This window comes from Monodelphis domestica, chromosome 1, assembly GCF_027887165.1.
Source record: "Monodelphis domestica isolate mMonDom1 chromosome 1, mMonDom1.pri, whole genome shotgun sequence".
Classification (NCBI taxonomy): Eukaryota; Metazoa; Chordata; class Mammalia; order Didelphimorphia; family Didelphidae; genus Monodelphis; species Monodelphis domestica.
This window is the reverse complement of record NC_077227.1, coordinates 223,758,923-223,785,913: the sequence shown is the minus strand read 5'-3', so window position 1 is coordinate 223,785,913 and position 26,991 is coordinate 223,758,923. Positions and strand designations below refer to the sequence as shown.

The 26,991-nt window shown below is 35.6% G+C and overlaps 1 protein-coding gene and 1 long non-coding RNA gene across 8 annotated transcripts in view; one reads left to right on the top strand and one right to left on the bottom strand.

Moving 5' to 3' along the window:
• Positions 1 to 26,991, bottom strand: part of LOC100015874 (cation channel sperm-associated auxiliary subunit beta) — a 184,448-nt gene that overhangs the window by 47,057 nt on the left and 110,400 nt on the right. For all 7 annotated transcript variants that reach the window (XR_008914922.1, XR_008914921.1, XM_016428503.2 and 4 more), the window contains 3 exons: positions 25,969 to 26,123; positions 23,308 to 23,459; positions 9,731 to 9,921 (listed from right to left, as the gene is read on the bottom strand). Coding sequence is in view for 5 of the 7 variants with exons in the window: in XM_016428503.2 (XP_016283989.1) it covers positions 9,731 to 9,921; positions 23,308 to 23,459; positions 25,969 to 26,123 (498 nt within the window). In the remaining 2 variants the exon portion in view is untranslated. The remainder of the gene's footprint in view (positions 1 to 9,730; positions 9,922 to 23,307; positions 23,460 to 25,968; positions 26,124 to 26,991) is intronic.
• LOC103095579 (uncharacterized) lies at positions 595 to 25,988 on the top strand. The gene is made up of 3 exons (XR_008914923.1): positions 595 to 2,363; positions 19,627 to 19,705; positions 24,786 to 25,988. It is a non-coding gene; the product is annotated as an uncharacterized LOC103095579 (long non-coding RNA).

The following is a 26,991-nucleotide window of genomic DNA, read 5'->3' as shown; positions in this document are numbered from 1 at the left end:
ATTAATATAATTTAAAATGTATTAAGCTTTTTATATTATGACCTGGACTGTGAAACTAAAATTAAGTGAGATCATTATCATATATTTACAAGGATAATTTTTGGATTTAGTCACATAATCTTAGTGTTCAAAGCAAACATTCTTGTACCCAGTTCAGGAATCTGTCCCTATAGTATGTCTGAGGAGTAATCTTCTAAACTCTCTTTGACACCTTAAGGGAATGGAAAGCCAAAAAAAAGCAATTCTCTTTTACATAGAACGGTAGAATATTTTACATAATATTGAGTCCCATTATACTTTCTTCTAAGTTCAACCCACCAACCTAAATTTTTACTTCTGCCAAGCACTGTTCAGAGTAAATTCAATTCGGGGGTGGAGTCAAGATGGCGGCTTAGAAGCAGCAAAAGTTCAGACCCCTGAAAACCCTTCCTTAATGATCACAAACTGAATGCTCCTAGGGGACTGAAATTCAAACTTAACAACAGGACAGAGGAGGGGAACCCTCCTTCTGGACTCAAATCAAAAGGTACGCCCCCCCAAAAGGCAGAATCCAAGAACACTCGGGTCTAAGGGGAAGGCAGAGGGAAGGTCCCAGTACCCCTCCACCCCAACACAGAGGGTTGAGCCCCCAGGGGAAGTGGGAACCTCTGGGAGAGCAAAGGTGCTGGTTTGGAGGGTCTACCTTGTGAGCAGCGGGGCACAGGGCTCAGAGCGTCCAGCTTGGACAGCGAGGAGGAAGCCAGGGAAAGACCAGGCCTGTGGCTGGATCCTTCCATCTGGCTGCAGTCTCACAGGGAGGTTTTTGCCTCAGGGCACATCCAGACAAATCCAGTTGAACCTAATCCCGGCATGACTCCTCAGAGCTCAGGAAGACCAGGACCCCTCCCCCCCCTAGAGTGCAGGGCCTCTGGCAAAGACAGGAACCTGGGGAGGACAAAGGCACTGGAGAACTTTGCAGACAGAGGAGAAGCAGCTGGAGAGAACTGGAGAAATCCTGGGGGGCCCAGCCTTCCAGGAGTCTTCAGCTTCAAAGCACATACAGCCCAACCCAGTTGAACTTAATCAGATCAAAAGCCTCCAGAGAACAGGGAAGCTAACATTCCTCCCCTAGAGACTGTACCAAGAGATCTGAAAAAGCTCCAAGAGGGGAGACTGACAGCCCCAAAACAAAAAAAAAATAATTAGAGGAGCAAGAACACAGACAAATACAGGGAGCAAAGAAGGGGTAAAATTGAGCAAACAACAGAAAAAGAAGAAATAAATTACAATAGACAGCTTCTGCACAGGTAATGAGCAAAGAGAGAATGAAACAGAGGGGGAGGGATCAGCAAAGGAAAAATCAGAAATCCCAGCAAATTGGACACAGGCTTTGGAAAAACTCAAAATGTGATTCAAAAAACAATTAAGAGAGGCTGAAGACAATTGGGAAAATAACTTAAAAAAACTAAGTAATCTGGAAATAGAGGCACTTGAACTAAAACAAGAAAATAGTGTCTTGAAAGCCAAAATCAATCAGCTTGAAAATGAGGCAAAGGGGATGAAAGATGAGGCAAAGCAGATGAAAGATGAGGTGAAGAAAATGAAAAATGAGAAAAAGGAGATGAAAGATGAGGCAAAGAGGATGAAAGATGACCTCCATAGAAAATCAAACCAAAAGGAAAAGGACAACCAAAAAACCAAGGATGAAATCCAGTCTTTAAGAACCAGAATACAACAATTAGAATCAAGTGACCTCACAAGGCAGCAAGACACTATAAAACAAAACCAAAAGAATGAAAAAATTGAGGAAAATATGAAGCATCCCATTCACAAAACAGAGGATTTAGAGAATCATTAAAGGAGAGACAATTTAGGAATCATTTGTCTACCAGGAGACCATGACAAAAGAAAAAGCTTGGACATTATATTACAGGAAATTATTCAGGAAAACTGCCCCAGTATTCTGGAACATGAGGGAAACATGGAGATTGAAAGAATCCAAAGATCACCTCTTGTTCTTAATCTCCAATTGACAATACCCAGAAATGTTATAGCCAAACTCAAGAACTATCAGACCAAAGAAAAGATATTACAAGCTGCCAAGAAGAAGTCACTCAGATACCATGGAACCACAGTGAGGATAACACAGGATCTGGCTGCATCCACACTGAAGGACAGAAAGGGATGGAATATGATATTCCGGAAAGCAAGGGAACTAGGTCTACAACCAAGAATCAATTACCCATCAAAACTGACTATATTCTTACAGCGGAAAGTATGGTCATTCAACAAAATAGAAGAATTTCAAGAATTCGTAAAGAAAAGACCAGACTTGAACAGAAAATATGATGTCCAAGCACAAAACTCAAAAGAATCATCAAAAGGTAATTAAAAAAGAGGGAAAAAAGAAAAACAAAACAAACAAAAAAAATTTTTAAGAGACTCAATAAGTTAAAATGATATGTATCCCTATAAAAAAAGAGGTCATTGGTAATGCTTAAAAACTGTTGTTATTACCTGGGCAGAAAAAAAGAAGTAAACTTAGTGGGAACAGTGACAAACTGTATAGGATGAAAGGACAGGACATAAATAGGTATATAGATATATGCATGCATATATACATACACATGAGTATGCATATATATATACATACATATATATAGAGAGAGAGCTTAAAAATAGGTTAATAGTAAAAGAAATGGGAAAAGAAACAAATGGGGGGTGAATTTATATGTCACAAAGAAGCTCATGGTGGGAGGGGGGAGAACATCAATACATTGGAAGGGTAAAGAGGTCGGAGACAGGAAATACTCAACTTTTATGTGCTTTGAAATTTACTCAAAGAGGGAAAAACAATCCAATCTATTGGGGGCAGAGAATAGATTTGCTCCCTATAGGGGACTAGAAGGGTAACAAAAGGTCTGGTGGGGAGGGAAGCAGTACAAGGGAGGGAAGGGGTGGGGGGTTATTTTTAGAAAGACTACAGGGAAAATAAGGGGGGAATAAGAAGGGAAGGGGGGAGAAAGGGAAGTAAAATAAGGGTGGGAACTAGGGGGACTGTTTAAAAGCAAACATTGGTGTAGAAGGAAATAGTGAAAGATGAAAAGGCAGGAACAGGAGAAGAAATGAAAATGCTGTTAAATACACAGCTAGTAATCATAACTCTGAATGTGAATGGAATGAACTCACCCATAAAATGCAAGAGAATAGCAGAGTGGATTAGATTCCAAAACCCTACCATATGCTGTCTACAAAAAAACACACATGAGATAGGTAGACACACATAGGGTGAAAGTAAGAGGGTGGAGCCAAATCTATTGGGCATCAACTGACAAAAAGAAGGCAGTATTCACAATCGTGATATCCGACAAAGCCAAAGTAAAAATAAATCTAGTTAAAAGAGATAGGGAAGGTAATTCCATCCTGATAAAGGGCAGTATAGACAGTGAGGAAATATCAGTACTCAACATGCATGCACCAAATGGCATAGCATCCAAATTTCTAAAGGAGAATCTAGAGGAGCTCAAGGACAAAATAGATAGAAAAACTATACTAGTGGGAGACCTGAACCTTCCTCTATCTGAACTAGATAAATCAAACGAAAAAATAAATAAGAAAGAGGTAAGAGAAGTGAATGAAATCTTAGAAAAATTAGAGTTAGTAGACATGTGGAGAAAAATAAATAGGGACAAAAAGGAATATACCTTCTTTTCTGCAGCACATGGTACATTCACAAAAATTGACCATGTATTAGGTCATAAAAACATTGCAAACAAGTGCAAAAGGGCAGAAATAATAAATGCAACTTTCTCAGATGACAATGAAATGAATATTTAATTAGTAAGGGAAAATGGAGAGGAAAATTGAATATTAATTGGAAATTAAACAATATGATTCTCCAAAACAGTTAAAGAACAAATCATAGAAACAATTAATAACTTCATTGAAGAAAATGACTATGATGGGACATCCTTTCAAAACCTATGGGATGCAACCAAAGCAGTACTCAGGGGGAAATTTATATTCTTGAGTTCATATATTAACAAATTAAGAAGGGCAGAGGTCAATGAATTGGGCATGCAAATTAAAAAATTAGAAAGCAAACAAATTAAAAATCCTTAGATGAATACTAAATTAGAGATCTTAAAACTCAATGGAGAAATTAATAAAATTGAAAGTCAAAGAGCTATTGATTTAATAAATAAGACTAGAAGCTGGTACTTTGAAAAAACAAATAAAATAGACAAAGTACTAGTCAGTCTAATTAAAAAAAGGAAAGAAATAAACCAAATTGAGAGTATCCAAGATGAAAAAGGAGACCTCACTTCTAATGAAGTGCCCAATTATATGGCAACAAATATGGCAATCTAGGTGATATGGATGAATACTTACAAAAATATAAATTGCCTAGACTAAAAGAGGGAGAAATAAATTACCTAAACAACCCCATATCAGAAAAAGAAATTGAACAAGCCATCAAAGAACTCCCTAAGAAAAAATCCCCAGGTCCAGATGGATTCACAAATGAATTCTATCAAACATTCAAAGAACAACTAATCCCAATATTAAAGAAAGTATTTGACAGAATAAGCCAAGAAGGCTTTTTTTTTTTTTTTTACGACACAAACATGGTACTGATCCCAAAGCCAGGCAGGTCAGAAACAGAGAAAGAAAACTATAGACCAATCTCCCTAATGAATATAGATGCAAAAATCTTAAATAGGATAATAGCAAAAAGACTCCAGCAAGTCATCACAATGTCATCCACTATGATCAGGCAGGATTCATACCAGGAATGCAAGGATGATTCAATATTAGGAAAACCATCCACATAATTGACCATATTAACAAGCAAACTGACAAAAATCACATAATTATCTCAATAGATGCAGAAAAAGCCTTTGATAAAATAAAACACCCATTCCTATTGAAAACACTAGAAGTTATAGGAATAGAAGGGCCTTTCCTAAAAATAATAAACAGTATATACCTAAAATCATCAGCTAATATCATCTGCAATGGGGATAAACTAGAAGCCTTCCCAATAAGATCAGGAGTAAAACAAGGATGCCCATTATCACAGCTATTATTTAACACTATACTAGAAACACTAGCAGTAGCAATTAGAGAAGAAAAAGAAATTGGAGGTATTAAAATTGGCAATGAGGAGACCAAGCTATCACTCTTTGAGGATGATATGATGGTTTACTTAAGGAATCCTCGAGAATCAACCAAAAAATTACTCGAAATAATCAACAACTTTAGCAAAGTTGCAGGATACAAAATAAACCCTCATAAGTCATCAGCATTTTTATATATCTCTAACCCATTTCAGCAGCAAGAATTAGAAAGAGAAATACCATTTAAAATCACCCTATACAATATAAAATACTTAGGAATCTATCTGCTGAGACAAACAGAGGAACTATATGGACACAACTACAAAACACTTTCCACACAGATCTAAACAATTGGAAAAATATTGATTGCTCATTGGTGGGATGAGCTAACATAATAAATATGACAATCCCACCCAAATTAGTTTACTTATTTAGTGCCATACCCATTGAACTACCAAAAAACTTCTTTACTGAATTAGAAAAAAACAATCACTAAGTTCATTTAGAAGAACAAAAGATCAAGGATATCCAGGGAAATTATGAAAAAAAAAATGCAAAGGAAGGAGGACTTGCAGTCCCACATCTCCAACTCTACTATAAAGCAGTGGTTATCAAAACAATTTGGTACTGGCTAAGAGACAGAAAGGAGGATCAGTGGAATAGACTTGGCATAAGTGATCTCAGTAAGACAGTTTATGACAAACCCCAAAACCCCAGCTTTTGGGACAAAAATCCATTATTTGATAAAAATGCTGGGAAAATTGGAAGACAGTGTGGGAGAGATTAGGTTTGGATCAACACCTTACACCCTACACCAAGATAAACTCAGAATGGTGAATGATTTGAACATGAAGAAGGAAACTATAAGTAGATTAGGTGAACACAGAATAGTATACATGTCAGACCTTTGAGAAGGGAAAGATTTTAAAACCAAGTAAGACTTAGAAAGAGTCACAAAATGTAAAATAATTAATTTTGACTACATCAAATTAAAAAGGTTTTTTACAAACAAAACCAATGTAACTAAAAACAAAAGGGAAGCAACAAATTGGGAAACAATCTTCATAAAAACCTCTGACAAAGGTTTAATTACTCAAATTTATAAAGAGCTAAACCAGTTGTACAAAAAAATCAAACCATTCTCCAATTGAGAAATGGGCAAGGGACATGAATAGGCAGTTTTCAGCTAAAGAAATCAAAACTATATAATAAGCACATGAAAAAGTGTTCCAAATCTCTTATAATCAGAGAAATGCAAATCAAAACAACTCTGAGGTATAACCTCATACCTAGCAGATTGGCTAACATGACAGCAAAGGAAAGTAATGAATGCTGGAGGGGATGTGGCAAAGTTGGGACATTAATGCATTGCTGGTGGAGTTGTGAATTGATCCAACCATTCTGGAGGGCAATTTGGAACTATGCCCAAAGGGCGATAAAAGACTGTCTGCCCTTTGATCCAGCCATAACACTGCTGGGTTTGTACCCCAAAGAGATAATAAAGAAAAAAGACTTGTACAAGAATAGTCATAGCTGCTTTCTTTGAGGTGGCAAAAAATTGGAAAATGAGGGGATGCCCTTCAATTGGGGAATGGCTGAAGAAATTGTGGTATATGTTGGTGATGGAATACTATTGTGCTACAAGGAATAATAAAGTGGAGGAATTCCATGGAGACTGGAACAACCTCCAGGAAGTGATGCCGAGTGAGAGGAGCAAAACCAGGAGAACATTGTACACAGAGACTGATACACTGTGGTACAATTGAATGTAATGAACTTCTCCATTAGGGTCAATGCAATGTCCCTGAACAATCTGCAGGGATCTAAAAAACACTATCCACAAGCAGAGGAGAAACTGTGGGAGTAAAAACCCCAGTGAAAAGCATCTGCTTGACTACAGGGGTTGAGGGAATATGACTGAGGAGAGACTCTAAATGAACACTCTAATGCAAATACCAACAACATGGAAATGGGTTCGAATCAAGGACACATGTGATACCCAGTGGAATCATGTGTCGGCTATGGGAGAGGTGGTGGGAGTGGGGGGAGGAAAAGAAAATGATCTTTGTTTCCAATGAGAAATGTTTGTAAATGACCAAATAAAATAATGTTTAAAAAAAGAAAAAAAAGAAATATCACACACAAAAAGAATAAGTTCAATTCCTCTTACATATAATAAGCCATCACATATCTTGTTATTCTACATACAAAATCACTTTTTTCTCGAATTTCCCCAAAATTTGGTTTACATAAACACTTAGCAAGTAGAATATATTCAGTTGATTAATCAGTGAATATTTTTAAGTATGCTATGTGCCAGTGCCAGTTTTTTGGTATGTTTGGAGAACTTGGTTGAGTGTTTCTTCTACTCTATCACTTTGGTTTCATGCCTAGAAATCTTCCATCACTTTCTTAAGCCTAGATAATTAACAAAGCACTAATTTAAGCCCTCATTTATAGAGATGCCTGATTTCCAAGATGAAAAGATTCACACTGAAAATTTAACAGTTGGCTGCTATGATAGCACAAACTGGTTCTCATGAATTTGTAGAAATTGGCTCCAGCAAATCACTGCCTGAGAAATTAGAACCACAATAACTCCTTGCTATATATGAGTTGAATTTTGTAGTAGGCTTGACCACAGAGATTTTTCACAACTACAATTCCTACCTCTCATCCTTCAACTGTTTCTATCACAAAGTTTCATGTTGGCCAAATCCAAAAATAATTCTTTTCCCTTATAGATTTTCTTCCCAAGTCTTTGGTTCTTTTTTTTTAATTTGTTTTTGCTGTTCAATCACTTTTGAAAGGTTAGTGTATAAAATTGATGTGCAACTTGGGGACAGGTAGGTATTCCAGTGGTTAGAGAATCAGGCCTAGAAATAGGAAATCCTAGGTTCAAATCTGACTTCAGACACTTCCTAGTTCTGTGACCCTGAGCAAATCATGTAACAGTTCTTCTACCTTAGAACCTCTACTTAGTATCATGTCTAAGATGGTAAAGATTTTTAAAAAAGAAACTTTGGAGGAAAGACTCTTTCCTTCCCTTTCTCCCATCCCTAATTTAACAGATTAAAACAGAGTTTACAACTGGAAAATGTTAAATGGACATAACTACAAATTGACTCTGAGTCTTGCCATTTCTTAAAGAAGTTTAACTAATATAGAGTGGTAACTTCAATGAGGATAAATTTTTATCTGGAAATTTCCTCTACTAATTCATACCTTCATCTCATTAGGGAGTAAAAACACCTGGTAGCCAAATACAGTACTAATTTCGTAATTTGAAAAAAACATTATGAAGAAAAATGGTAGAATTTTATGAGAAATATCACCTTATAATAAATTGAAAAACAATGAATGAGAAAATGAGCATCTAAAATGTTTTGAAATCCTCCAGAGCCAGAATTTCTTTATCACTTATTAATTCTTTTCAATGACTGCTTTGTTCTTTTGCTGAACACTAAAGGAAGGACAAATCATATGAATTCCCATGATTAAGAAGAGTGGGCTTGTTAAAAGGTGGACATATACTGACATTCATAAGGTCAAGAAGAACTTCAAGGGAAAGAATAAAAGTTTCACAAGACAATAGTAGAAGATGGATAGTGTAGTAATTTCAGAGAAAACTCTGAAAGTGCCTTTGTTATTTTTATTTATTCCTATTTACATCAGATATGAAAAATATTTAGGATTTGCAATGATAGAATTGTCACTTTTTCAGGTGGCCACAGAAGGCAAAAAATTAAACATAGCCAAAATAAGTTAGAACTTCCAATAGTGCCTCCATGACTAAGCTTTGGAGAAGCACAAGAATTCCTTAGTTGCAGGTCACAAAAGACTCTAAGTTCATTTCTAAAATCAAGAGTCTCAGGAAAAAAAGGCCACACCAGAATTTCTGCCTCTTCATTTAGTCAGTGATCAAAATGGCCCTATATGGAAGCAGCAGTAGATAATGAAATATTTTATATTTCCTAAAATTTCTGAGTCTAGACTAAAACTATACCTATGAGCATTCTAGAGTCCTATAGCACTCCTTGGTAGATATTTTATATATTTTTGCATACATTGTCCTCTAAATATTGTGAATTATTTATTCACTTGTTCATTCTGTGCTAAAAGTAAATACACACAATTTCCAAATGTAGCTACTTCTTCAGAGATCCAACACCATTATGCCAGTCCCTAAAACAAAACAAAACAAAACACACATACACAAGAAAAAAATGTCCCTTACTTTCTGTCTTAGAATCATTATGGTATATTGGTTCCAAGGCAGAAGAGAGGTAAGAACTAGGAACACTAAAATATAGTTAGTTTGAGGCAGATTGCTGCATAGAATACCAGGCCTAGAGTCAGGAAGATTCCAACCTCAGACTCTTGCTAGCTATGTGACACTGGGCAAATCACTTCTCCTTTATTCACCTCAGTTTCCTAACACATAAAAGGGACATAGTCAGAAATTCATGAAATCTTATTGATTAATAAATATTAGTAAAATTGACTAATCCATGAACTGCTTATCTATAGAGCACTGCTTTGACACTTTCTTCTTCATAAGCATTAACATCTTTTCAACAAATGCATTATTTCCAGACATTGATTACTTAATCCCTTAGCTGCAAACTTACTTTTTAAAAGAAGATGAATTCTGTAAAAGGGATCTTTATCTTTTTCAATGGTAATGGAATTTTCTAAACAAGGACTTTGCAGTTTATTTTCAACTTTAAAAGGATTTGACACATGTACAATAGCTGAGCTTGGAAAGCCTATGAGTTCATCATGATGCATAATCTTCACTATATCAGCATCACCAATTGACCTAGATAAAAAGAAATTTCATATAATTTTATGTCAAGTTTTGTTATAATAGATCACTGAATTTGGAGGAAGGAAGAACTGATTTTAAATCTTGCCATCATAACTTACTTGCTTTAGAACCTCAGTCAAATCACTTACCTTCTCTGTGTGTGAGAAGCCTCATTTATAAAACAGGGGAATGGAGTGGGAGTGTCAATATGGTGGCTTAGAGGCAGCAAAAATCTAGACCTCCACAAAATCCTTTCTCAACAATTAAAAACACAATGCTTTGAGGGGACTGAAAACCAAATTTAAGAACAGAACAGAGCTAGGGAACCCTCCTGCTATACTCAACTTAAAAGGTGCCCCCCAAAGCCTGAATTCTTGAAAACTCAGGGTTAAGGGGAAGGAAGAAGGAAGGTTCCAGGACCCCTTCCCCACCTAAAGTGTTGAGCCTCCAGCAGTGGTTGGAATCTCTGGGTGGGCAAGGGTGCTAGTCCAGAGGGAGTACCTTGTTGGTACAGGTGTGCCAGGCTCAGGGAATTGAACACAGGCAGCAGGGAGGCAGATGGAGGAGAAGCATAGAGAAGGCAGCCTAGTCTCAGTCAAGACACTCCATCTTGCACCCCACCTTCTTGAGGTTTTGACCTGAGGGTATATCCAGTTCTTCAGATCAACTCCACCTTGGCTTAATCTTATCAATAAGGCAGGTAAGAGACCCTCAGAGGTCAGGGAAGCTCAAGCTTCAACACCCCTCCCCCCAGACTGCTCTGAGAGAGCCTTGCTGACAAACTCCAAGGGTAAAGGCTGCAATCACTACAGGCTACAAACTTGATAATAAGTTGGAAACCCAGCTCCTTTTTAGCTTCTGCTTCCAGCTGGAGAAGATCTGACATCAAGGCTCATCAATACCATCAACCTAACCTTATCAATCAGCAGAACAGAGAAGTCCCTTCAGGACAGAATAGCCCAAACCCACAGATCCAGCACCTAATCAAAGGAGTAAGATTACAGGCAATTAAGGGGGTGAGGTGGGGGTGGGAGGGGGAGGCAAGGGGAAATATGAGTAAACAACAGGGAAAAAAAGAGAAATTACAATCGATAGCTTCTATTCAGGTAATGAAGAAAGATCAAATGGAACTGAGGAGGTCCAAGGAACACCAAGCAAAATCCCAGAAATGTCAGCAAATTGGACACAGGCTTTGGAAGAACTCAAAATACAATTCAAAATACTATTAAAAGAGGCTGAAGACAGCTGGAAAAGAATTTAAAAAGCAAAATAAGTCATCTGGAAACAGAGGCATATGAACTAAAACAAGAAAATAGGGTCTTGAAAGTCAAAATAAACCAGATTGAAAATGAGGAAAAGGAGATGAAAGATGAGGCAAAGAAGATGAAAGATGACCTCCAAAGAAAGTGAGACAAGAAGGAGAAAGATGACCAAAAATCCAGGGATGAAATTCAGTCTTTCAAAACTAGAGCCCAACAGCTAGAAGTAAATGACTTCACAAGGCAGCAAGAATCTGTAAAACAAAGTCAAAAGAATGAAAAATTTGAGAAAAATATGAAAAACCTCATTGACAAAATTGTAGACCTGGAAAATAGATCAAGGTGAGACAATATAAGAATTATTGGCCTACCAGAAGATCATGACAAAAGAAAAAGCCTGGACATTATTCTACAGGAAATTATCCAAGAAAACTGCCCCAACATTCTTGAACAAGAGGGTAGAGTGGAGATTGAAAGAATCCACAGATCACCTCCTACTTTTAATCAACAACCAACAACACCCAGTAATGTTATAGCCAAATTCAAGAACTACTAGACCAAGAAAAAGATACAAGCTACCAAAAAGAAACCATTCAGATATCATAGAACCGCAGTTAGGATAACACAAGACCTGGCTACATCCACAAAGAAGGACCAGAAGGCATGGAATATGATATTCCAGAAAATAAGGGAACTGGGTCTACAACCAAGTATCAACTACCCATCAAATTTACTATATTTTTGCAGGGGAAAGTATGGTCATTTAATAAAATAGAAGACTTCCAAGAATTCATGAAGAAAAGACAGTACATAAACAGAAAATTTGATGCTCAATCACAGAACTTATGAGAATGATCAAAAGTTAATTCAGAAAGGGGAATAAAAAAACCCCAAAACAAAAAAAACAACCCTTTTTTAAGGAACCCAATAAGTTAAAATGATTTGTATCCATATAAGAAAAGAGGATATTGGTAACTCTTAAAAATTGTTATTATAACCTGGATAGCTAGAAGAGTTATACTTAGAGGGAACAGTAACAAAATGTATAGGATGAAATGCCAAGATATAGTCACAAATATATATGAAACTAGAGGTAAAAAAGGTTCATACTAAGAGAAAAGGGAAAAGAGACAAAATGGGACAAATTTATATTTGATAAAGAAACACATGGCAGAAGTGGAGAAGAACACCAATACAAGGGAAGGGTAAAGAGGTTGGAGACAGGAAATACTTAATTCTTAGGTGCATTGAAATTGACTCAAAGAAAGAAGAACATTTAAATCCACTGGGGGCAGAGAATTGAATCTCACTCTATAAAGAAGTAGAAGGGTAACAAACAGATTGATGGTGAGGGAAGTAATACAAAGGAGGGGGGTCTGTGGGGGTAGATTAAAAACACTCTAAAGAAAAATAAGAGGGGAATAAGAAGAGAGGGGGTAAGGAAAGCAAAATAAGGGTGGGAATTTGGGGGGCTGATTAAAAACAAAACAGTGATATAGGAGGAAATAGTGAAAGAAGAGAGGGCAGGACTAGGAGTACAAATCAAAATGTTGAGAAATATACAGCTAGTAATCATAACTCTGAATGTGAATGGAATGAACTCACCCATAAAATGGAAGCAAATAGCAGAGTGGATTCTAATCCTACCATATATTATCTACAAGAAATACACATGAGGAAGGTAGTCATGAACAGAGTAAAGTTAAGCAGATGAAGCAAAACGTATTGGCCATCAACTGAGAAAAAGAAGGCAGGAGTCACAATCATGATATCTGACAAGCCTAAAGTAAAAATAGATCTAGATAAAAGAGATAGGGAAGGTAATTACATCCTGATAAGAGACAGTATAGATAATGAAGAAATATCAGTACTCAACATGCATACACTAAATGGTATAGCATCAAAATTTCTAAAGGAGAAACCAAAGGAGCTTAAGGAGGAAATAGATAGTAAAACTATACTAGTGGGAGACCCGAACCTTCCTCAATCATATCTAGATAAATAAAACCAAAAATAAATAAGAAAAGAATGAAATCTTGGAAAAATTAGAGTTATTAGATATATGGAGAAAAATATATAGGGACAAGAAGGAATACACCTTCTTTTCAGCAGCACAAGGTACTTTCACAAAGATTGACCATCCATTAGGGCATAAAAACATGGCAAACAAGTGCAAAAGAGAAGAAATAATAAATGCAACCTTTTCAGATCATAATGCAATAAAAATAATAATTAATAAGGGTACATGGAAAAGCAAATAAAAATTAATTGGAAATTAAATAATAAATTTCTCCAAAATCAGTTAAAGAACAAATCATAGAAATAATTAATAATTTATTTGAAGTAAATGACAATGATGAGACATCCATTCAAAATATATGGGATGCAGCCAAAGCAATACTCAAGGGGAAACTTATGTCCTTGAGTGCATATATCAACAAATTATGGAGGGCAGAGGTCAATAATTTGGACATACAAATCAAAAACTTGAAAGTGAACAAATTAAAAATTCCCAGATGAAAACCAAACTATAGAGCCTAAAAATTAAAGGAGAAATTAATAAAATTGAAAGTGAAAGAAGTATTGAATTAATAAATAATGCTAGAAGCTGGTACTTTGAAAAAAAAAACAAATAAAATAGTCAAAGTACTGGTCAATCTAATTTTTAAAAAAAGGAAAGAAGAAAACCAAATTGATAGTATCCAGGATGAAAAGGGAGACCTCACCTCTAATGAAGAGGAAATTAAGGCAATCATTAAAAACTATTTTGCCCAATTATATGCCAACAAATATGGCAATCTATGTAATATGAATGAATATTTACAAAAAATAAATTACTTAGAAGAAGATATAGAAATATGAAATAACCCCATATCAGAAAAATAAATCGAACAAGGCATCAAAGAACTCCCTAAGAAAAAATTCCTAGGGCCTGATGGCATCACAAGTGAATTCTATCAACCATTCAAAGAACAACTAATTCCAAGACTATACAAACTATTTGACAGAAAAAGAATAGAAGAAGTTCTACCAAATTCCTTTTATGACAGAAAATTGTACTGATTCCAAAGCCAGGTGGGTCAAAAACAGAGAAAGAAAACTAAACCAATCTCCTTAATGAACATAGATGCAAAAATCTTAAATAGAATACTAGCAAAAAGACTCCAGTGGGAGTCAAGATGGCCACATAGAAGGAGCAGAAGTACAGACCTCTGAAAAACCTTCCTTACCAATCACAAACTGACTGCTCCTAGGAGACTGAAAATCAAAACCAACAACAAGACAGAGCCAAGGAACCCTCCTGCTGGACTAAACTCAAAATGTACACCTTACCCCCAAAGCCAGAATCCAAGAACACTCGGCTTTAAGAGGAAGGCAGAAGGAAGGTCCCAGGACCCATCCACACCCCTCACCTAGAGCGCTGGGCCTCCAGCAGCAGCAGGAACCTTTGGACAGGCAAAGGTACTGGTCTGAAGGGTGTACATTGCGGGCAGGGCAGTGCCAAGCTCAAAGCTTCGAACACAGATGGAGGGGAAGGAGCTGGAGAGGGATCTGGTAGCCTCGTCAGAGCCATGAAGATCTTCCATACTGCTCCAGCCTTCCAAGAGGTTTTTAGTCTCAGAGCACACCTAGCCCAACCCATCTGAACTTAATCCCATCAAAAGTCTTCAAAACTCAGGGAAGCCTAGTCTGCAACACTGACTGCTGGACTTTAATTCATTCAAAAGCCTCCAGAGAACAGGGAAGGGCAAACTCCAACACTCCTCACCCAGAGACTGCACCCAGAGATCTGACAAAGCTCCAAGAGGAGAGACTGACAGAAAGTCCCAAAGACAAAAAAAATGAGAGGAGCAAGAGCACAGACAAATACGGGGAGCAAAGAAGGGATAAATATGAACAAACAGCAGAAAAAGAAGAAAGAAATTACAATTGACAGCTTCTGCACAGGCAACGAACCAAGAACAAACAATACACAGGAGGATGCAAGTAATAAAACAGAAATCCCAGTGAATTGGACACAGGCTTTGGAAAAACCCAAAATGCAATTCAAAACACAGCTTAGAGAGGCTGACCACCACTGGGACAAGAATTTAAAAATTAAGATAAGTAATCTGGAAACAGAAAATAGTGTTTTGAAAACCAAAATCAACCAGCTTGAAAATGAGGCAAAGGAGATAAAAGATGAGGCAAAGAAGCTGAAAGATGAGGCAAAGAAGATGAAAGCTGAGGCAAAGGAGATGAGAGATGAGGTAAAGAGAATGAGAGATGACCTCCATAGAAAATCAGACCAGAAGGAGAGGGATGACCAAAAAGCCAGGAATGAAATCTAGTCTTTAAGAACCATAATACAACAATTAGAATCAAGTGACCTCACAAGGCAGCAAGACACTATAAAATGAAACCAAAAGAATGAAAAAATTGAGGAAAATATGAAGCATCTCATTCACAAAATAAAGGATTTAGAAAATCATTCAAAGAGAGACAATTTAAGAATCATTGGTCTACCAGGAGACCATGACAAAAGAAAAAGCCTGGATATTATATTACAGGAAATTATTCAGGAAAACTGCCCCAATATTCTGGAACATGAGGGAAACATGGAGATTGAAAGAATCCAAAGATCACCTCTTGTTCTTAATCCCCAATTGACAACACCCAGAAACGTTATAGCCAAACTCAAGAACTATCAGACCAAAGAAAAGATATTACAAGCTGCCAAGAAGAAGTCACTCAGATACCATGGAACCACAGTGAGGATAACACAGGATCTAGCTGCATCCACACTGAAGGACCAAAAGGCATGGAATATGATATTCTGGAAAGTAAGGGAACTAGGTCTATAACCAAGAATCAACTACCCAGCAAAACTGACTATATTCTTATAGGGGAAAGTATGGTCATTCAACAAAATAGAAGAATTCCAATAATTTGTAAATAAAAGACCAGACCTGAACAGAACAAAACAAAAAACAAACAAACAAACAGAATACCCCCTTTTTTAAAGACACTCAATAAATTAAAATGTTATGTATCCCTATAAGAAAAGAGGTCATTGATAACTCTTAAAAACTGTTGCTATCACCTGGGCAGCTAGAAGGATTACACTTAGAGGGAACAGTGACAATCTATATAAGATGAAAGGAAAAGACAGAAATAGGTATATAGATATATGCATGCACAAATACATATACATACGTATATGTATATATACATATATATATATATATAAAAGAGGTTAATCGTAAAAGAAATGGGAAAAGAAACAAATGGGGGTAAATTTATATATCACAAAGAAGCTCATGGTGGGAGAGGGGAGAACATCAATACACTGGAAGGGTAAAGAGATTGGAGATAGGAAATACTCAACTCTCATGTGCATTGAAATTGACCCAAAGAAGGAAGAACAATCTAATCCATTGGGGCAGAGAATAGATTTATGCCTTATAGGGGAGTAGAAGGGTATCAAATGGACTTGTGGGGAGGGAAGCAGTATAAGGGAGGGAGAGAGTGGGGGTAATTTTAGAAAGACCACAGGGAAAATAAGGGGGGGGATAAGAAGGGAAGGGGATAGAAAGGGAAGTAAAATGAGGGTGGGAACTAGGGGGACTGATTAAAAACAAACATTGCTATAGAAGGAAATAGTGAAAGAAGAAAAGGCAGGATCAGGAGTAGAAATCAAAATGCTGGGAAATAGACAGCTAGTAATCATAACTCTGCATGTGACTGGAATGAATTCACCCATAAAATGCAAGTGAATAGCAGAGAAGATTAGAATCCCAAACCCTACAAAATGCTGTCTGCAAGAAACACACATGAGGTAGGTAGATACGCATAGGGTAAAAGTAAGAGGATGGAGCCAAATCTATTAGGCTTCAACTAATAAAAAGAAGGCAGGAGTTGCAATCATGATATCTGACAAAGCCAAAGTAAAAATAAATGTAGTTAAAAGAGATAGGGAAGGTAATTACATCCTGATAAAAAGCAGTATAGACAGTGAGGAAATATCTGTACTCAACATGTATGAAAACTTGATCTAAACAACTGGAAAAGCATTGATTGCTCATGGGTAGGATGAGCTAACAATAAAAACGACAATCTTACCCAAACTAATTTACTTATTTAGTACCCATCAAATGACCAAAAACTTTTTTTTTCTGAATTAGAAAAAAAAACATAACTAAGTTCATTTGGAAGAACAAAAAATCAAGGATATCAATGGAAATAATGAAAAAAAAATATGAAAGAAGGTGGCCTAGCAGTTCCAGATCTTAAAATACACTATATAGCAGCAGTAATGAAAACAATATGGTATTGGTTAACAGACAGAAAGGAGGATCAGTGGGATAGACTTGGGGTAAGTGACCTCAGCAAGACTGTCTATGATAAACCCAAAGATCCCAGCCTTTAGGACAAAAATCCACTATTTGATAAAAACTGCTGGGAAAACTGGAAGACAGTGTGGGAGAGATTGGATTTGGATCAACATCTCACACCCTACACCAAGATAAATTCAGAATGGGTGAATGATTTGAACATAAAGTAGGAAACGATGAGTAAATTAGGTGAACACAGAATAGATAACTGTCAGATCTTTGGAAAAGGAAAGGTTTTAAGACCAAGCAAGAGGTAGAAAAAATTAGAAAATGTAAAATAAATAATTTTGATTACATTAAATCTAAAAGACTTTGTACAAACAAAACCAATGCAACCAAAATAAGAAGGGAAGTAACAAACTGGGAAAAATCTTCATAACAAAAACCTCTGACAAAGGTCTAATTGCTCAGATTTATAAAGAGCTAAATCAATTGTAGAAAAAAATCAAGCCATTCCCCAGTTAATCAATGGGCAAGGGACATGAATAGGCAATTTCCAGATAAAGAAATGAAAACTATTAATAAGCACATGAAAAAGTGTTCTAGATCTCTTATAGTCAGAGAAATGCAAATCAAAACAACTCTGAGGTACCACTTCACACCAAGCAGATTGGCTAAGATGACAACAAAGGAAAGTAATGAATGCTGGAGGGGATGTGGCAAAGTTGGGACATTAATGCATTGCTGGTGGAGTTCTGAATTGATCCAACCATTCTGGAGGGCAATTTGGAACTATGCCCAAAGGGCGATAAAAGACTGTCTGCCCTTTGATCCAGCCATAACACTGCTGGGTTTGTACCCCAGAGGTACAGGAAAAAGACTTGTACAAGAATATTCATAGCTGCATTCTTTGTGGTGGCCAAAAATTGGAAAATGAGGGGATGCCCTTCAATTGGGGAATGGTTGAACAAATTGTGGTATATGTTGGTGATGGAATATTATTGTGCTAAAAGGAATAATGAACTGGAGGAATTCCATGGGAACTGGAATGATGAAGGAATTGATGAAGAGTGAAAGGAGCAGAACCAGGAGAACGTTATATACAGTGACTGATACACTGTGGTACAATCGAATGTGATGGACTTCTCTAGTAGTAGCAATGAAATGATCCAGAAAAGTTTGGAGGGATTTATGAGAAAGAACACTATCCACATCGAAAGGAAGAACTGTGGGAGCAGGAACCAAAAAGAACAACAACTGCTTTATCACATGGGCCAATGGTGATATGACTGGGGATATAGATTCTAAATCACCCTAGTGCAAATATCAATAATATGGAAATAGGTTTTGATCAAAGAGATATGTGGAACTGCAGGTCTGCTATGGAAGGGGGTGGAGGGAGGTGAGGGAAAGAACATGACTCTCGTAACCAAGGAAAAATATTCTAAATTAACTAATTAAATAAAATTTTGAATAAATAATTAATATCTACCCAAACACATCAGCAAGTATCATTTGAAATGGGGATTTTGTGAATTCAGATTTCAATCTCAAAATGATCAGGGTAGAGTTAATCCCATCCTGACACTTCCCAATAGGATTAGGAGTAAACCAAGGATGCCCATTATCATCACTGTTGTTTAATGTTGTACTAGAAATGCTAGCTTTAGCAGTAAGAGAAGGAAAAGAAATTGAAGAGTTAAAGCAGGCAATGAGGAGACTGAGCTATCACTCTTTATAAACATTATTATCATATACTTAGATAATCCTAGAGAATCAACTAAAAAAGTATTTGAAATAATTAGAAACTTTAGCAATGTTGCAAGATACAAAATAAACCCTCATAAATCATTAGCATTTCTATATATTCCCAAAAAGTCCAGCAGCAAGAGTTAGAAAGATAAATTCCATTTAAAATCACTTTAGGCAATATAAAGTACCTGGGAATTTATTTGCCAAGACAAGCATAGAAATTCTATAAACACAATTAAAAAAACACTTCACACAAATAAAGTTAGACCCAAGCAATTTGAAAAACATCAATTGCTTATGAATAGACTGAATAATAAAAATAGCAATCATAATTAAATTAATTTACTTATTCATTGCCATACCAATCAAATAACCAAAAGATTATTTTCTAGAACTTCAAAAAATGACAAAATTCATCTGGAAGAACAAAAGATCAAGAATATCAAGGGAACTAATGAAGAAAATGTCAAGGTCGGTGGCCCAGCTGTACATGGTCTTAAACTGTAATATAAAGTAATAATTATCAAAACATTCTGGTACTGGCTAAGAAATAGAATGATAGGTCAATGAAATAGGTTAAGGGTAAATGACGATAGCAATCAAGTGTTTGTTAAATCCAAAGATTCTAGCTTTTTGAATACAAACTCATTATTTGACAAAAATTATTGGGAAAATTGAAAAATGGCAAAAAATTAGGTATAGGTCAGGTATATGATTTAGAAATAAAGAGTGATAGTATAAGTAAATTAGGAAAACACAGAATAGCTTATTTGTCATATCTATAGAGAAAGGAAGAATTTATGAGCAAATGAAACAAAACATTTTAAGACATAAAATGAATTTTGACTATATTAAATTAAAAACTTTTTTTTATTAAAAAAAAGAGACCAAGATTAGAAGAGAAACAACAAACTGGGAAAAAATTTATAACAAGTTTCTCTGATCAAGGTCTTATTTCTCAAATATGTAAAGAACTATGTCAAATTTGTAAAAATACAAATCATTCCCCAGTTGATAAATTGTGAAATATCTGAATGAGTAGTTTTCAGATGATGAAATCAAAATTAGTAATAATCATATGACAAAATGTTCTAAATCCCTCTTAGATAAATGCAAATTAAAACAACTCTGACATACCACCTTGTACCTATTAGATTGGCCAATATGACAGTAAAAGAAAGTGATTAATGTTGGAGATGTGGTAAAAATTGGATACTAATGCATTGCTGGTTGAGTTGTGAACTGATTCAGTCATTCTGGAGGGTAATTTGGAACTATGTCCAAAGGGCTCTAAAGCAATGCATACCCTTTGATTCAGTAATACTATTATAAGGTCTGTATCCCAAAGAATTAAAAAAGGGGGGGAAAGGATCTGTTTGTACAAACATATTTATAGCTGCTCTTTTTTTTGTGATGACGAAGAACTGGAAAGTTAAGGACTATCCACCAAATGGAGAATGGATGAACAAATTATAACATTTAATTGTGATGGAATACTGGATGATTTCAGAAAGAAATGGAAGAACCTACATGAATAGATTCAGACCAGGAGAGCAGTTCCTTAAAATTATTAGGTGTTTTTTGCTCTCATTCAGACCCTATATTTCCTCTCTTCTCCCTTCACCATTCTTTAACAAAATAAAGGGGAAGAGCATATAATCAATACCCTTAATATGTTCTCTTTTATTCCTAGCCTCACCCAACCCAGTGCTATACCACTAGGTTATGCCCACTTTTTAAAGGCTCCTTTTCTTCTGCCTTTGTAGTCATATTTTTCTGTTAGAAGCTTGTCTTCCTGGTGTTTATTGCTTCCCCATCTCCACCTTATCTTTTTGATCCTACTAGCTTTCCATTTCTCTGTCCCATGTATTCCTCTGTTGAATTTAACTTCTGGATGTGCTTAGCTATGTGTTTCCAGGTTCCATTAAGAGAAAGCAACATAGTATAAATAAATCCAGATTGTTTATCTCTTTAACTCCTCATCCCTGTAAACTTTAATATATATATTTGGCCTTTCAATATTACAAAAAGTAAGCTTTCCTTATTGCTGCAGTTTATCTCTCTGCCTGTCCTTGATTTGCTCAGATTTTCTTCTTGGAAGCTTTCCATATTTGTTCTTTAATCTAGAAACCTTGCATTTTTGCAATGACATTTCTTCATGTAATCGATTTGGTATTTCTTTTAGATGACAGATGGATTTTTCCTATGTTCACTCTGCCTTCTGGGGAAAATAGTTCTAAATAGTTTTCTTTCTTTTATGGTTTCCTCAAATATGGTACATAAAGTTTTTGTTGGGCCATGCTTTTCAGGGAGTCAAACACTTTTAAATTCTCTTTCTCTTGTTTTTCATGTAGGTTATTTTTTTTATTAAAACTATATAATTTGTTCTAATTTTTTTTCATTTGACTTTGTTTTAATATTTCTTATTATTTAATTGAGTATTGCTTTTACTGAGTTTTGCTTACTTGATTTTATTTTCACAGTATCAAATACTTTGGTATGATTTTCAAGTTCATGATCAAGAAGTTTTTAAATAAACTATCTCTTTGCTTATCCCTGTTTCAGAATCATGGAATTGTAAGGGGTTTCAAATCCTATCTATTTTAATCCATTCTAAATAAAATTTTCCCTCTTAAAAAATTGTCAAAAAGTATTTTTCCAGTTTTCATTTGAAAAATCCCTAATGAGTAGAAATCCAACATTTTTCTTGAAAATGCATTCTACTTATCCATAATTTAGAAAGTTTTTTTCCCTTTATGTCAAGCTTTTTTCTGCTTCCCCTTTATTCCTAATTCCACTCTTTTCAGCTAATGAAAAGCTCTAATTCTTCCTCATAACTTTTCAAATACATGCAGACAATTATCACTTATCATCAACTTTCCTACTAAATGGGCTGATTATTCAGTTCCTTCAGATATTCATCCCATAGCATAATTTAAAGAAAGTAAGCCATTATAATTCCCCTTTTGAGGGGTAGAGAGATGCCTGGGTCTGGAGTCAGGAAGATCTGAATTCAAATCTAGCCTCAGATACTTTCTAGTTCTAAGATCCTGGTCAAGTCATAGACCTCTGTTTGCTTCAGTTTTTTCCATTTTAAAATGCTAATATTAATAAGGTCTAATTCCCAGGATTGTTATGAGATTCAAATGGGATAATAATTATAAAGTGCTTATCACAGTGCTTGGTACATGGTAAATATTATATAAATATTAGCTATTATTATTATTTTGAAAATTCTTCTTAATTTGTAACTCTCAGTACCAATCCAGAATCTGTAGATGTGATCTGATCAAGGCAGAGCCTAAGATAATGATCAGTTCTTTAACAATATAACACTTAGGGATATCATATTTCTCTTAACTGAAGGCTAGGATCAAATTAGTATTTTTGATTTTGTTGTTTTTTCACCATAATATAATCCTAACACATTTGAAGTTTGTAATCCCCTAAACCCCACATTTTCCAGGAAAAATTGTTATTTTGCCTTATTTCTCCAGCTTGAATTTCTGAACCTGATTTTTTTACTCCAAATGTAAGACATAAATCCTGCTTTCATCTTATTCAATCTAGCCCAATCTAACCCATCAAAATTATTTTAAAATTTTAATTGCTAGCAAAGGTGTTAGCTTTGTTTCCTAGTTTTAAATCCCTTTGATTCTGACTAAGGCCTCTCCCCTACTCAAATCTATTATTCACAATGCTGAATTTTGTTTAATCACACTTATTTGTGTCCTAAACTGAGTCCCTTCCCACTTTTTAGATGAGGCCTTTTCAGATATATTACTATTAGCTTTTCTCCATAACTGGAATTCTTAAACCAGAGGTACATCCAGAGCTTAGCATAGTGTCTGTTACCCATTAACTGCTTAATAAATTCATGTTAACATCAATTTACTACCCTTTTAGATAGATGGCTTCACCCTTCCTGTATCAAGAACTTGATACTCTCTCTCTCTCTCTTAGCTGCTATGAACTATGTTGGTCTCAAAATTCCAAGGACTTTAATTTAATGATAGATCTTCTGTATCAAAATAGTGGTCAAATTGAATAAACTCTATTAAATTATAATGTACCTTGATTGTATTTTTTTGCCAATATGAACATGCTGGAATTTTAGTTCTTCTTTTTTTGGTGATGTCAAGGGCACATATGCAAAGAAGATGATTTCATTTAGGGTGAGGTACTGTGGAGCTAGTGCAGTTTTAAATGCTACATTATTATCAATCTGAAATGAAAAAATAGAATGTCTTATTTCAATATTTTAAAGTTTAATTAATTTGATATATTAATATTTAAAGATTTTAAATTGATACCAGTAAGAAAAAATACCTTTTACTGTCTTAGTAACAACTGAAGTACTGAATTATTTATTGTGATCTTCCCAATTACCTATTGTGTGCAAGGATGGTATATTAATTTTATGAAGAAAAAATAAAATGACATTATTTTTTCTCTCTTCCATAGTCTATTTTAAAGACAATTGTTTTAGTAGGGACATCTCCAGAAAAGAATCAGTGAGTTCTCACAGGTACATCTATGCATCTGAAACAATGCAGGATCAGGAAGGAGAGTTGAAAAGCATGTGTATGAATTTCATAAAAAGCAATTTAAGATTTACTGCCCTAATAAGGGATTTTGAACACCACACTTAGTCCCTAAAACTTCTTTACTTTATCTGTAAGACTCATTTCCCATCAGCTGCTCTGCTTGATTTGAAGTCCCTTACACTCTCACAGAATATGCTCATCACTTGCAATCTATCATCCTAGATCCTCAACAACTCAGCAATCTAATTTAATTTAATCTTATCTAATTTAATCAGCCCTCTGATTAAAGGCTGGAGAGTGGAAGAACAAATTTTCCTAAAACTTTCCTTTTGTGTATTGCCTTCCAACATTAGATTGTAAGTACCCAGAGGTCAAGGATAGTCTTTTCTTACTTTTTCCCCAATGCTTAGTCCAAACACATAAACATTTATTGACTATATTGACTGGGAAGGTCAAGTTGAGGTTCTCTACTACCATTTAAGGACATTCTGTTCTTTCATGTCTGATTAATCCATAGAGATCTTCTCTCACAATTATTTGCAGAAATATGTTTTCTAACCCCCAGGCTAGAGAATTATCTTTTTATTGAATAGTGGCCTAACAATTCATTGGTCTAAGTATAGCAATTGTTAGTGCAAAAGAAAAGAGGTATCAGAGAATACTTACTGACTAAAACGCTACTTCCTACCTCATTTTAGTGCTTCAGGACTATTCTCACAACAGTACCCAAGCCTCTATACTTCCCTTGCTCCAAACTCCCATATGTGTGTGTGTTTATATATATATATATATGTGTATGTATATATATGTATATGTATATATATATATATATACATGAATAGTATGAGTGTATATATGTCCAAACACACAAACACATATCCTTCCTTCCTCTCTTGCCAGTATATCCATTCCCTTGGTTTCTAATTAAGGAAAATATACTTAACAGTTGGACCACTCACCTCTTTTTGAATCCTGATACTTTGTATTTTCTCTTATCATTTCAGCCCAGAATTTTAAAACTCCCTAGGAAGTTTGGAGCCCAGGGAAGGGAGAGGACAGACGTGGAAACATATTGCTACAGATTATTTGTGCTTCCCTTTGAACTCTGCAGTGAGAGCTAGGCAAGTACATGGATACGGGGTATATGGGGGCACGCTAACTCAAAAGTGCTCTCATTTCTTATCATATTTTTTCTTCCATTTGCTTATACATTAAAATTCCAAAGATAAGAGAAAGAGGAAGATAGGCTGACGGCTAGAAAAGAATCCATTGAACACTATGTAAAAACATGAAGAAAATATTGGAGCCTGATGCTTCTGATCTTTAAAAATCACATGTTTTTACTCTTATTAAAAAGCCTTTTATGCTAGGAAAGTGCCATTGGTTTGGTATTATTCAGGTGCATGAAGATGTATTAGGAATGCTCTAGATTTTGGAATACATATGTGTGGGTGTTAGATACATTAAGGTGTGCAGTTCTTGAAACTAAAGTATAAAAGTAATTTGTTACATCTCTGATTGAAGTTACTTTTGAAGTACATGAAAGAAAAAGACCATCCCTCTGTCCAGTGTAAAAGGAAACATCTATCTAGATCATTCTATTCTTATCAATCAAAATATATGATTTCTTATGTGTGTGTGTTTATATATGTATGAAAAGGCTTATGTATGTTGCCCCATACTGAACATTATACTTGGTCACAAACACCGTATACAGTGAGAGTAACTAACTCTAGTTCCAGAGAGGAGTCCACATATGCCTTCACATACCATTCCTGGCAGGCAAGTTGAATATGAGATGTTTTATAAGGCTCTTCCTCAGCCTCATTTTTTTTTGAAGACCCATAGACAACTTCTAATAGCCCTAAAAAATTCTATTTGATTTATGACTGAAAATGCTAATATTCATGACTGATATCCTGGATTATGATTAGATTCATAATTCATAAATGGGAAAGCATCAGGATGAAATGGCTGTTTTTGAAAGCAATATTCCACCCACCTACAAAGAGAGCTGGTAGTTCTAATGCTAATGAGGGCTTAGTTCTGATTTTTAAAACATCACAGTTTCTCTCCCTCTCTCTCTCTCTCTCTCTCTCTCTCTCTCTCTCTCTCTCTCTCTCTCTCTCTCTCTCTCTCTCTCTCTTTCTCTCTCTCTCTCTATATACATATATGTTTATCACTGACCGATGTGAGAGCAGACAAAGATAATGCTGGGTATTTTTGAATACAATCAGAGACGGATTTATTCAGAGTAATTAAAATTCCAGTGCCCAGTTGGTTATAGTAAAACTCAGAAATTCTGTGTTTTATTTTCCCATATGTGGTATATGTTCTCAATCCTGGTAAAAGCAAAATAAGAGAGATTCTGAAAATCAGTTTTATACTTGATCCAAACCAAATTCCCTTAAATATAACCATTAAAAGGAAAAATTTCTGTTAGACCTCCTTCCCTTGGTTGATTGTTTCAACCACCCTTGATGCATGTAGCAAACCAGGCATGTTAGCATCTGGAAAGTATGATTGATGTATTGATATTGTATCCTGTATATACATTTACCAAACACATGATCAGACCTCTTAATGTTCATTGTATGGAAAGGGACAGTCCAAAGGACTAGCATAGGATGGGAAAATTCTTGGGCTGGGTCTTGAAGGCCATGCTGCCCTGGCTCAGAGTACATCCATTTGCAAAGTGCGGGTTGGATTAGGGTGTTGACAGCCATGCCTTGGCTTGGAGTACTTTCATTTGCAAAGCGAGTGTTGGATTAATCTCCACCTCTTTGATCTTGTCATTGCCAATTCTACCAATGTTAAGACGTATGTCATGTTATGTATTCATTGATCTCCTCCCAATCCACATTCCTAAAACCTCCAATAAATTCTGGGGACCAAGCACAAATTCCGTCTCTCTCTTCCCCTCCTCTCCTCTTACATCTCTTGCTTCACTGTATCTCTTTCCTAGCAATGCTGTCGCCCTCATGCTTCCTATTACCATAGGAGGCATTAAGGAATTGGGACTCCCCGCGTATTTTCTTATTCCTCATATTTCTCATTAATTCTCAGTGGGAAATAGTTTGCGCCAACTCCCCATGTGTTTTAACCTGCTGTCTTTGAGTATTTGTTATTCACCCATTTCCTTAGTCTCCCTTCTCCTCCTCAGGTTATTACCCACAGGTAAAAATCATATAGGGAGCCCAGGCCTGGTCT